The sequence below is a fragment of the Podarcis melisellensis genome, assembly GCF_964234715.1.
Source record: "Podarcis melisellensis genome assembly, chromosome: 7".
NCBI classification, from domain to species: domain Eukaryota; kingdom Metazoa; phylum Chordata; class Lepidosauria; order Squamata; family Lacertidae; genus Podarcis; species Podarcis melisellensis.
In genome coordinates, this window is record NC_138539.1 from 35,880,597 (window position 1) to 35,893,808 (window position 13,212).

General features: G+C 39.6%; 1 protein-coding gene across 8 annotated transcripts in view; it reads right to left on the bottom strand.

Moving 5' to 3' along the window:
* The window catches only part of CHD7 (chromodomain helicase DNA binding protein 7), a 143,020-nt gene that overhangs the window by 7,756 nt on the left and 122,052 nt on the right, over nt 1-13,212 (bottom strand). For 6 of the 8 annotated variants that reach the window (XM_081917498.1, XM_081917493.1, XM_081917496.1 and 3 more), the window contains 10 exons: nt 9,843-9,932; nt 9,296-9,399; nt 7,842-7,971; nt 7,470-7,542; nt 7,192-7,243; nt 6,193-6,421; nt 5,832-6,040; nt 4,319-4,999; nt 3,262-3,422; nt 325-552 (listed from right to left, as the gene is read on the bottom strand). In XM_081917498.1, the coding sequence (XP_081773624.1) occupies nt 325-552; nt 3,262-3,422; nt 4,319-4,999; nt 5,832-6,040; nt 6,193-6,421; nt 7,192-7,243; nt 7,470-7,542; nt 7,842-7,971; nt 9,296-9,399; nt 9,843-9,932 (1,957 nt within the window). Of the gene's footprint in view, nt 1-320; nt 553-3,261; nt 3,423-4,318; nt 5,000-5,831; nt 6,041-6,192; nt 6,422-7,191; nt 7,244-7,469; nt 7,543-7,841; nt 7,972-9,295; nt 9,400-9,842; nt 9,933-13,212 lie in introns of all 8 variants that reach the window. The other 2 variants (XM_081917500.1, XM_081917499.1) reach the window with 2 other exon arrangements.

The window sequence follows — 13,212 nt, forward strand, 5'->3', positions numbered from 1 at the left end:
GAAAAAATAACATATTATCATTATGAGCAATGAAATACCCCTTGCTTTTTGGTGTGATTTCAATTTTCTAAATATTTAAAAATGATGGAAAAAGTTAGATAGGATTGCACAAGCAATCTTGTCAGATCAACTAGTTCTAAGAAGAGATTACAGATTTAATCTTAATAAAAAATGTAACATCAGACCTATTTTGTACCTTAATATATTTATTACTATCTTTCTCAGAGTAGGTTTATAGCTATGGGTGTTTTTCTGCTACTGTTTTTGACCCCTTCTGGTTTTATATCTTTAAAAGCAACTTTATGACTCTCATACAAAACATGCCTTGGACAACTGAGGAGAGACTGTGATATCTTCATTGCCACTGATGTTGGCTTGACCAACCATGGAGAGCTCTGCAAAACTCCGTTTCTGTAGAGGGCTGTCCACAGCTGTTGGCGTATACCCAGGTATAAGGCCCTGGAAATCAAACATCTGGCGTCTATTTACTGGCCACTTCCCTTTCAACACTGCTTCACAGATGTTGTCTAATCGGTTGATCATTACTCGATCCTGCAGAAAGGGAAATACATAATGAATGTCATGTGAAAGTAGCCATTTGAGCTCAGTCGGGCCATGCACACACAGCTTAACAGGCTGCATTGCTTGACAAAACTGCAACTGAAATTCCAGATCAGAAGAAATATTACAGGCACTTGTCATTTAAATTATTGGGAATGTTGAGGAGCATGAGCTTTTTACAAGCCATCAGACACACATTTTCTCAGTTCTCAGTACTGCTATCATATACTAAAACAAAACATCAGTTAAACCACTAGTAGTATAATTCTTGTAACTCAACATCTTTGCCTTGGGTATGTCAGAGCCAACAGGCTGCATCTGCAATTTTGTCCCAGGAAGTGGTTCCTCATTAGTGTCACTATTAATAAAGTTCAATGTTATGAAACGGGCACCAACCTAGGGACATCTAATAAATGTCAATTTTCATTCCACGCCCATTATCACTTCAGGTTCCACTGAAGCGTGTACATTAAAAAATTCTAATTACAGCTAAGCCCTCTTAGAATATAGGCAAATACAATATGAATGCTACTGCATAGAGAAAAGGGCTTTGAAACCTAGTTGGATAATTTTCAAAATGTGTTTAATGGTCTTTTAGTTCACTAGTTAATAATGATGCATCACTTCCCTTTCTGGGGAGTCAAAACACCATCCCTGGAAACATTTGCTTTCCATCCATTCTTTTGTCATTCGGTGCCATGTGAAGACTATTTTATTCTCCTGAGTTGTTGGTTAATGGCATCATAAACATGTTATCTTTGCTGCTGCTTTGACTGCCTGTTGTTTTACTAATTGTTTTATATTGCTGCATTATATTGATTTATTTAAATTGTTCTACATAATTGTAAATCACCTTGAACAAATTTGGTGGAAACACAATATAAACATATTAGATATACACACACACAAACATGTACCCACATACATACATGCATATACAATCAACTTTTGAAAATTGGCTATTGATTACTAAATAGAATCAACCTTCAGTTACCTGAACAGTGTAAAAGCCACTAGCAGATCTCAGCAGCTGCAACCAGCTGCTTGCTTTGCCCAGGAATAAGCCTATTACAGCAGGGGTTATTTCAACCCCCCCAAACCAGATGGCCCTGTTATGGTGATTAGGAAGCTTAAGACTATTACTACTTTATTTCTCTCCAGCACCCTCTGAAACCAGAACCTGAGTGGTATATAGAACTAGTACAATTATCACCGCTGCATTTTGTCCAGTAAAGTGTTGTTTTTTTAATTGCTGCAAAAATAAAAGATATAGCTCTACTAGACAAATGTTCTCCTATTTTATATTACAAGCTATTTAGGATTACAGTAATTCCTTATTTTACTTCCTTCAATTCATAAAGGAAGAGCTTGCCAAATTTTAGTTTATATTCTTATATGTTCTATTAAGTATGATCATGAATATTTACATAATATCATAATTCCAATCCCATCTCTTTCTGCATGCTAATTTGAATTGCTTTTAGGGGGGCAACTATCTAAACCTACAGGGCTCTATCCAACATTCTCTGTCTACTAGTGCAAGGGCATTTGCGCAAACAGGCAAGATTTAATAATGTGACATGTAAGTGAAATATAAATCGAATGGTGATGATGATGATGCACAATATCCAATGCAACAGTTGTGCTAGTGGAAACTCAAGCGACAGAGTGGGCAATCTGTTGTGCAAAGAAAGTTATGAGCAACCCACTCATGCATTCTCTTGTGCACAACATTCCACTGCCAGAAAAAAAGATTTGCCGGCAAAACAAGTACACTGCAAATGACTTTAACTTAGCACTACATTGGATGTAATCCCTAGGCTGTATTGTCAGTGTTTTCCAGTACTTTTGAACTTGGCTCCACTCTTCTAAATGTACTCTTTCCCCCCCTTGCCAACTCCCGCCCCCTCTCCAAAAATACACAAGATCCAAGGAGCAGCATGCAGAACTCTACACAGAAATTTAAAAGGATATCCCTTCCTTCAACATCCTTCTCCAAAACCTGTTCTGGAAATTTAGGAAAGTTCCCAATTCTGTATGGGTTGCCTCTGAATGAGTCACCACAAGGGAAATGGGTTTGGCACTGAATAGTGATGGTAAGTGAGACCAAAAGTGGGCAGGAGATTCCTTGCACAGCCATCTATACAATCCCTGTTCACATACAGTCATTTAAACGTCCCATCCTCTCTTTCCATCCTTCATGGTAATAAAGTTTACCCAAAAGCCCTCTTGCTATGCCAGGGAGGGATTCTTAAGGGGTGGCAGCACATATTGAGTTAATCCTTCCACCTGTAGCTACCACCTGCCCAAATATCCCCACCATGCTATCTACCATTAGACTTCAGAGTCCCAAGGATACATGGACTACATCTGGCCTACAGGTTGCCCCACAGGGGCAATGGAAAATTTATCCATGCGACAATGGAGCCAGTAGGAAAGGGAAGGAAGACTTGGCAAAATGCAAAGGCAGTTTGGCTTTCCTCTACTGCTATTATATTAGAAAGGGTGTATGCCCCCAGCAGGCCACTCAGTTGCAGTTGAGCCACTGGTGACCAGGCTGGCAAACCTTTGCCATGCCTTGAGTGTCTCTCATGTCCCCTGAAAGGCACCCCTGCTTCATAGTTTGAGAAAAGCTACTGTAATAAGTAAAGCATCAAGCACATCACTCCTCAGAAGTGATCAGTTCTCTATTGAACCAACCTTCGGCCAGAATGAAAAAGCAAATGTTCTTTCGTGAAGGAGCTGAGCTACTGATGGGTCTCCATCTTCCATATAAAATCCATCACGTGTTTCATCCCTTGCGGTGCTCAGGGATGCATTGCTTTCTTCATCAAAATTCTTACCCTGAGAAATTGTTCCTGCTGAGAAATATTAATCACTAAGAATTAGTCACAGAAGTAAGCCACTATTATTTACAGTATCATTGTAGCGTTGATCTGACAAAATCTTTACGGGCAGTTTTCTATACATTAAAGATGTTGAACATTCACTCATGTTGATAATGTACTCTTTGATATGTTAATGAGATGAAGATCCCAAAAGCAGCAATTGGATGGCAATTTAAGCAAGCCAACTTTAGTATGCTATTTTGCCATGTCACTGTACATTACTCTTCTTATGCTCCATGACTTTGGTGTTTGGAACAGAGTATGATATATATCTTCTCTTTTGTGCTCCATATTTATTACAATAATATTCCAGTTTTGCAGTCAGCTCAGGATTATCTATCAACTGAGGCAATTCTGTGTTGTTTTTTAAAAAACAAAAACATTTATACTGCACTGTAGAGGAATCTGCTTTGTTAGAACCAAATAAAACACTGGTTTTCAAACTGCATCCTATGCAACTCTTCCCCACTACAACTACAGATCTCCCCTATGCAGTATCCAACTGTAGGCCAGCGCTAGTTGTTCAAGGATGCAACAGTCTTACAGAGGAATAACGAGGCCAAAACAGATCCAGGCAGGGTTCTTATAACATACGCCAAAATCTTCTGGATTGTACAAGGTAGTCAGATGTAGAGATTGCCTTGGCAGATAAGTCAATATGGACAGGCTCTCTGAAGTCAGAATGCTTAAAAAAAACCCTACTGAATTCATGCAATCCTAAAACCGCATACTCAAAAATATGAGTAAGATCATAAAATTAAAGGTAGATCTCCTTTCAGCTCAAAAATGTCTGATGGGAGACTACATATATGGTGTACCAAATATGGACAATATTATTCTGAATCAACCCTTATTTTCTTCACGATTACCTTCAGGTTGGGATGACTCTTCTGATTTGTCATCATCATCGAGTTTTTCTTCTTCATCATCTTCTGAACCTTTCTCAGAAATAGATTTTGGCTCTACCTCTGTGCTCAATTCCATGTCCTTTATTTCACATTTAACAGGACCAGCCTCAGCCTCAGCCTCATATTCCTCCTTATCACTTTTTCCTGCAGTATCTGTTGCATCTTCCTCCTCTTTACTATCAGACTCCTCTTTGGCTGATGTTTTCTCAGGTCCTTCCAGTTTAACTTCAGCTTGTTCTGCAGACTTTTCATCTTGTGCTGGTGTGGATGGGATAACAGAGGCTGTCTGGCTACAGCAGACACCCAATGGGTTTAACAAAGTACTCAGATTACCTCCACCCCTGTTTTGAGCAAAGTTTTTATGAGAATCAAGAAAAGAAAGTTCAGGGTCATTCAGGATATGATAATCTGTCCTGCTGACTCCATGTTTAGCAGCACCAATCAGTAAATCTTTGTCATGTTTGCCACATTCCCACCACTCTGGCAGATCCAAGCTTGGCTGACACAGTTTTAACTTTTCCATCAATTGTGGATGATGGAGAACCTGCTCTCGGACTTTCCGCAAGAGCTCTATGCGATACAAAGTTCGAGAAGCACGTTCCTCAGTGATTGGTTCAATCACAGTAGAAAGATCAGGGGGTTCTATAGGAAAAGAGATAAATAAGTAAATATTAGGAAGATTTTAAAATTGCTACATTTTACTCAACAAAAGGGGGGAGAGAACCCTAAAAATAACTGACCTGCGTTTTCTTAAATATCTTGCTAAGATCTCTAATTTAAGGTACTTGAACTCAAATACCCCAGATCACTGGGTCAGCTGCTAAGAAATTATGGAATAATTATGAACATTCCAAGTGCTCAATAGTTTTTAAGAAGTGTCAACACTAGGTCCAAATGGCCTGGGGGGGGGGGGGAGGTGAAGCAGAGAAGAGTGGACTGTAGCATTAGTCATCTATGAGTGAGTAAGATACTTCTTTCGCTTTTTTTGTTACCTCAGTGGCGGACAAAAAAAGGACACAAAAGGCAACAAAGACAGGAAAATTTATCCAACAAACAAGTAAGCAAGAGAAAGATTACTAAGTAACTTAGAACAACAAAGACAGGAGTTAAAGAGGATTCAGCTGACTAACAGAGAACAAAACAGGGAGAGTTGGGAGGGTCAAGCTGCTCCGTCCAGGCAGGAGGGAAAAAATGAGGAGCTATCTACTTCCCACAATTCTTTGCTCCTGCCTGAGTCTCGTGCAAGAGAAACAGACCAGTCCAAATACTTCATCTTCCACACATTAGGATTTTTATATACTTTCTACATTTGAATGAATACCTGCGTGTGTGCGTGAATTGAAAAGAGTGAGTATATGTGAAGGGGAAACAAAGATAGAAGATGTATTTAAAATATCCGCTTGCATCTTTGCTTGGAACTTGTCTCAGTTTATAACTTTCCATTTATTAGAGTTATAGCTATCAGCAAACCTACCTTCATCTGGCTTGGATGGCATTCGGCACACTCGCCTGCACATAGCTACAAAGCAATTGAAGTACTTCTCTAAACTTTCATCAGACTTCTTATCAAGTCTGGCAAAGGCTCTGAACTGGTTCCAATCAAACTGCTGCTTTATAGGGTCAAAAATAACCCCAAAAGTAGACACAACACGATAAAAATCTGCTTCCTCTCTTCTTGTCCATCTGGAAAAAGGAAGAGATTAGCATGTCAGGACACATCTAAGAGCTTTTCACACCCCAATTTGATACCAGATACCAGGATCTATTTCAAAGAAAATGAGCGATGTTGCAAGCAGATGCTCATTTCTATGAGAACGAAGCCTAAAGAAACTTACTTTTGACGTTTTTCTGTTATTATAGCTTCTCTTTCAGCTTCTAATGCTCTCACTTCTTCACGAGGTCGTCGACGGCGTCGGTCAGTCTTCATTAGCGCCTCTTGCCTCATTTGTTGCCTTTTATAGCTACGCTGATAGGCAGTAATGAGGCGGCGCAAGCGGGTAGTCAGGGTTGAAGTGTTAGGCCAGTAGAGTTGGCCAAAATCAGCATTGCTTTCACTGTGCTTGCCTACAGAATATTAGCAAAGCTAATATTAGACATTTGCAATTATAGTCAAATGCTAATTTGCTATATATGAAAAGCACATTGAGTTTAAAACCCCACAAATCAAATATCTAACACTGAAGTCCTCTTAAGATGAATTCTGAAACATTTATGTCTCGAACTTCACTATTGTGAACAACACACTCAGTGAAGTTCTGGTGACAACACACAGCTAAAATGGTTATCCCTCTCCAAAATGGTTATAATAATAATAATAATTTATTATTTATACCCCGCCCAGATGGCTGGGTTTCCCCAGCCACTCTGGGCGGCTTCCAACTGAATATTAAAAACAGTACAGCATCAGACATTAAAAACTTCCTTAAAGAGGGCTGCCTTCAGTTGTCTTTTAAAAGTAAAATAGTTGTTTATTGCTTTGACATCTGCTGGGAGGGTGTTCCACAGGGCAGGCGCCACTACCGAGAAGGCCCTTTGCCTGGTTCCCTGTAACCTTACTTCTCGCAATGAGGGAACTGCCAGAAGGCCCTCGGCGCTGGATCTCAGTGTTATAGCTTTGGCTCTGCCACTACACATATCCCATTATGTAACCAAACCGAATAAAGCATATACAAAGCAACAGTATATGTAGGTGGCAAATTATTACAAAAAAGATATAAAGGCATTAATTTTTCTGAAAATTAAAGCACATAAAGTTGGTCCCTTGTGTACCACAATCTACATTAGATAATATGTCAATTATTAACACTTCTCCCTCACCCCATTCCCAGGCTTACTTGTGTGGAGCTCTATGGATTCTTCCTTGTCAGAAGGAGAGTTTGCAAATTCCTTTAGAAAAAAAGAGTGTTACTTCAGCATTTGTTTTTCAAAAATTTAGCTTTGAGGAAGCAGAGGAAATGACCTTTCAAAAAGCTGAAAATAAATTTTTGTTACACACAAGAACATTACATGAGACAATACATTAATATTTCAAATAACCTTTCTTCAAATATTACACATTAATAAAAATTACACATTAATAAAAAAACATGTATTAGCATGTCAAGATCCTTACATCAATTTCATCTTTGAATGGAGTCCTGGTTGGTTTATATTCTGGATCTTCATCTTCTCTATCAAAATCACCCCTACAGGAAATATGATGGTGGTGGGGGGGAGAGAAACACAACTATCAGAGCTAAAGAACAAATCCTTTCCAAACCTTATATTGCAGTATCATGAGGGACAATGTTAAATGACCAAAAAAGCTTCTTAATGTCTAATTATATATCCATTAAAATGAATCCCAAACTTGCTTTTTAACTACTTCATATATATGGAAACACTGTTATAAGAAAGAGAATCTCAAATGTGATGCAATAGGTGAAGCCAGGCCAGTATTTATGATAGTGTTGTAAAGTTTATTAAATTTTTATAATGTCCTTACCCATCACCACCATCTGTTAATATATCTGTTCCTCTCTGCTCAGCAGCTATGGCCTTGGCATCAGGCATACCAACACGTTCCAGGAAACAGAGAGTGGAGTCGGCTCTCATTGAATTGTACTTCTCATAGCCTGCACCCAGACAGAAAAACACACCAAGCACCCACAAGTATAAACAAAATAGCTCCATGAGAATGACACTTTTATACTGATGAAGAACGAGAAAACTGCATTTCTACTTTTCCATTCCCATTACATACAAGAATGTGTGAAGACAAGTTCTACTTCCACATTTCTACTTCCTTTCATTACAAACAAGAATGTGCCATACACCTGTGGAAAGTATGGAGACATTAAAGATTTCCAGGCAGTGTTTGGCTGGGTGAGTGGGCAAGAAAGGCAGAAAAATGGGAGCAGTAGCCATGCACAAAGCTTTTTATTAGTTACCCTTTCACCTCTAGGTTTAACGTCCCCCAACTCACCTTCCTTTCAATGGTACTAGCCCTATTTAAACTGGCACTTACAGTTGGAAATGCATACATGGGAAAATACGTAAGGCCAGCAAACCTGTCTTATTTGGTTTAGGATGATGCATGTCAGTAAGATGACACCGTTCCCTCCATGCTTTTCAAACTGCTGTTTACTTTTCTGTACCATCCAAGTTGACTAGATGGAAAATGGCAGATCCCAACAGTGCACAGCAAGAAAATGATTTTTAGACTAGACTTGCCTCAGCTGAGCCCACAAAACAGAGCTGCTGTACATAGGCAGAACAGCACAATTCAATTAGGATTTGTACTACAACACACTGTCCTTAACTGCTGTAGAGCCTCAAGCCAAACTGTAATCATGAAAGGTTTTATAAGCCATCATTCTCCCCTTTAGTCAGGCTGGGCTGCTGAGAATACCTCTGCAACCTCCAGAGAATTGGGATTATAATCAGGAATTGCTCACTGTATATATCATGCCAGCTCTGCATCCCCAGCCTTTCAAAGTTAACAAGGCTGCATCCCACTCAAGGGAGCCGGGAGTTCTCAGCACTGACATTTGTGAAATATTGCTTGGAACAAAGCCCAGGAGGCACTTGTACAGATTAATAGCAGAGGTTAAGCCCACCGTCCACTTTGACACTGGCTGGCAGAGTTAGCAAGTGAAACAGTGCTGGAAGCAGAGTTTATGGAGATCTATAATACTACTTGGCTATTATTTAAACAAATATGGTTTTGTGTTATTTACAGCCAAGGAAGTAATGTTTTATCCAGAAATGTTCTGCAAACATTTAAAAACAGCATCTGATATTTACAACTCAAATAGATTTTTTTTTCAATGCAGAAGGAAAAAAGGAGCGAGAAGCCAACAATTCTTTGGAACTACACTTGTTAATATTGTGACTGAATATTGGTATACACAGAATGCTTTTACCAAGGAGTTCTGTTCGAAGTGAGACATCACTTACCATGCTTGAACACTCCAATTAAAAGGGATTTATCTGCCTCCTTATCCCACCAGTCTGTAGGAACTTCAGCATGAAATGGCTCAGGAATCCAAATATCAGCCTCACTATAAAAAGAATTACACATTTGGAAATACCTCTGAAGGTTAGGTATCTCATTTAAATGTGTTCACACTAAGTGTTGGGAAGAGCAAACTTGATTACACAAGGCATCGAGATACTTGAAAAAACCCAAAGTGGTTATAAACAATGGAAGTGTTAATATTATTTATTTAGTAATACTTTCCCCTCTCTAAAATATTTATATTAAATATTAGAATCTGACCCACCCTATCAAAGCAGGTATTAGTGAATTTTTCCTCACTATGAAGTGAAAAATCCCCATTACCCATCTTATATTCACCCTCACCAGCCACATTCAAAGCATGAAATGATAAAATGCCCTGAACAGATATGCAACTGCTAAATCTTTAAATTCCTCTGATCTAAAATAAATATGCACAGGTTACAGCTCGCATAAAGCAACATATCAACCTAAATTTGCACTAACCTTGAGTCAGCACCCTCCAAGATCTTGTCAGCTTGGTCCCCTATAACTTCTTGCCTCAGATAGTACAGCATGCGGACACGCAGCAGGACCCTGGAGAGGAAAACAGAGAGGGGAAAAAGTTCTTAACTTCAGGACTGTTTGCCAACAGTGGCTTTTGGCAGCTGCTGCTGTTCATCCATCATCCTGCCAAGGCTGATTAGCCATGCTGTATGGTAGGCTTGAAGCGTGACAGATGGTGGCACATAATCACCTCTGTGTGGTGCTTTCTGCTGGCTTCCAACAGGCCTGCCTGGCAACCGCTTAGACTGCACAGAGAGGGATCGAGCTCAGCCCAACCCAGGCGCATTTCATTTAGTTCTACCTAGTGCAGCTTGTGAAGTTTAGACACGTACTCTACCACTGCCTCTGAAGTATTGAAGCAAGTTTGTAAACAACTGAGCAGATGGCTTTCAGTAACTGTTCTGCTTCATTATCTCATAAAATTTCCTCAGCTGCTGCCTTAATACCATTTTTGGAAGCACATCAGAAGTTGCAGGAATAAACGAGATATAAAATCTGGTTTTACTACCTTACAATAAACCCCCAATATGGAATGTCAGGCTTGTTACGATTGTACAATTTTTTGCTTCTGAGAACGGAAAAGTCAGTGTTTCCTAAAGACAGGATTTCAAAAAAAAAAAAAAAAAAAAAAAAGTTCTGCCAAATTTACTACTATTTCACCTGCCTAGATTGGATGACAACGGAACGTAACCTAGTTCAAATTTACAATGTAACACCTCTGACATGCTGTAAAACTGTTTTGGAGCTATAATCATATGCTCCCAGTCAAAGATTAAATTGATATAACCAAACACACAATTATATTCACTCCCAATGATGCTAGAAAACTATATGAAAATGGGAAAAACTATTACGTATTAATCTAAAATACTTCTGTGTTGCATTTATTAAACATTGCAAGGCGGTGTACAACAATAATATAAAACAAATCAATAAAATAAACATTAAAACTACATGAATACATCAACAACCAGAACAATTTGAAAAATGGGTATCAATGGCCGGAAGATGATTGGGCAAATAACTATGTTTCTACCAAGAGCTGAAAACATTTCACAGTTAGCGCCTGCCTTCTTTAAGAAGAGAGACTATTCCACAAACTGAGTGCTACCACAGAAAAAGCACTCATCTGGGTTGCCACAGGATGGAGTTCAGCAGGTAGCAGGAGGGTATCAGCTAAATAGCTTTATGAATGGGCAGGTCTATATGGAAGAAGGTGTAATCTCATGTAATATGGCTCCCAGGTTCTTTAGGTTTAAACCTGGGTCAGCAACAGATTGGTAGTTAAAGCAATTCCTTTTAATGGTGTATCACATGTTCATTGTAGGTCCTAGGGTTACCAGTGCATGGATCCAGTGCTATTTTTCAAGAAAAAGAGGTGCTGGAGCCCACCGTGAACCTTGTTCTTTTATAATGGCAACGGCGCCCAACTGAGAGGTTCCGGAACTGAGTTCCTGTGAATTCCAGCTGAGAAAAAGCCATGAATGGATCACTGTGTCCAAGGTACCCTAGCCAGGAACAGCTGTAACCTATGTTTCAGCTGCAGGTGGTAAAAAGCTTCTTTTGGGCCTTCAGTGACAATGATGGCTCAAGAAGCACCCATCAGACTACATACCTATTCCTTCAAGGGGAGAGGAACCCTGTTCAGAACAGGCAATACACCTAATTCCCAGAGCTGGAGACCACTCACCCAAAGGACCTCCACCTTATCACAATTCAACTTCAGCTCACTGGACCTCACTCAGCCCACCAATATATCCAGACACTAGCCCAGGACATGCATGTCCACACACACCTTATTTAGACATAACACAGAAATAGAGCTGGGTGTTTTCAGCATTCTGAAACTTCAGCAGCTTCATATAGATGTTAAACAGCACTGGGGACAATACATTACCTGTAGCACCCCACAGCACCGCTGCCAGGGGTGCAGTCGCCTAAAGTTCACTCTCTGGAACTCTCCCTATAGATAGAAACCGGTCTATACAGTGCCTTAAACTTGCAACCTACCAAGCCAGTCCAGTATGACACCAAGGTCAATAGTATCAAAAGGCCACTGAGAGATCTAGCAGAAGCAACAGGACCACATTTCCTCTGTCTTTTTCCTGATTAAGGGTGACCAAGTCCAATTCAGTCCCAAAACCAGATGCTTGGATTATCCAAGCCAATGTACCAATGTGGATGGATTACAGGAGTGGGTGATGGTCCCTCAGCAGATTGGCTAGGGAAAGCCTGTACCCCAGGCTGAAGGAGATGGCTATTCCTGATTTAGCACAGATAAAAATACAACTACTCACAGAATGGGCCTGCTCAAGATACAGTGGAATCTTGAGAAGCTCTAAAAATATATAATAATTTATAACAATATGGTGCTCATGATACAGAAAAATGAGTACCATCACACTTTTATCTTCTTGGGTTTGTAAAAATTGCAGAAATATCCATGACCCTGAGGGGCTTCTGGATCTGAATACAGCAAGCTGCGTAAGTTCTGCTTCATACATTATACTATCTGGATGCAAAGCATTGGCACAACTTCTTATAATTTCTTTACCTCTACAGAAACTTCTTATTTAGTTACTTCTGTGCTCAAAACATGCAGTTCACCTAGGGTCATGTCACCAGGTTGAATGTACATCAATCCAAAGACAAGTTTCCAATGTCTATGGATGTGAAATAGGAAAAGCACCACATCTGTTATTCAGTAGGGCACCCAATAAATAATACGCATACAAGCACAATGACTGGGATACAAAGAGCAACATTAGACATGCCCGAGGGCTTCTGCTCACCCAGTGGAATTTTTGACTTGTTTTTCTTTAATGCCAAACCTTCATGCCATATCACAAACTGCTTTTATAACTCTGCTCAATTTCAGAAATCTTTTGCCATATAGATTTTTTTTTGGGGGGGGGAGTGATGGAGAGAAGGGAAGAAGGGAGGAAGGAGATGTTCAAGGAACACAAGCAAGTCCAAGGCATGCATCTATCAGCTGTACCTCTTGGGAAAGTACCCTAAATAGTCTATATATAGCACCTAGGCACTTTAAGGAGCAGCAGCAGCATTTTTAAGCAGCTTAATATACGATACTACAGGTTAATACTGTGGAAATATAGCATGCAGATAAAAGCACAAACTTTTTCCATTAAGGTTTGTAAACGCTTTATTCACCAATTTAAGCAACTCTAGAAAAGAGATGGCTATTCCCCCCCATTTCACTCTTCCAGGATTTAATTTGCTTCTGTACGGCAATTAACCCTTCTTGGTGTAAGAAGCAAATAGTAAGTAGGCAAAGAAGATGCTCTGACAG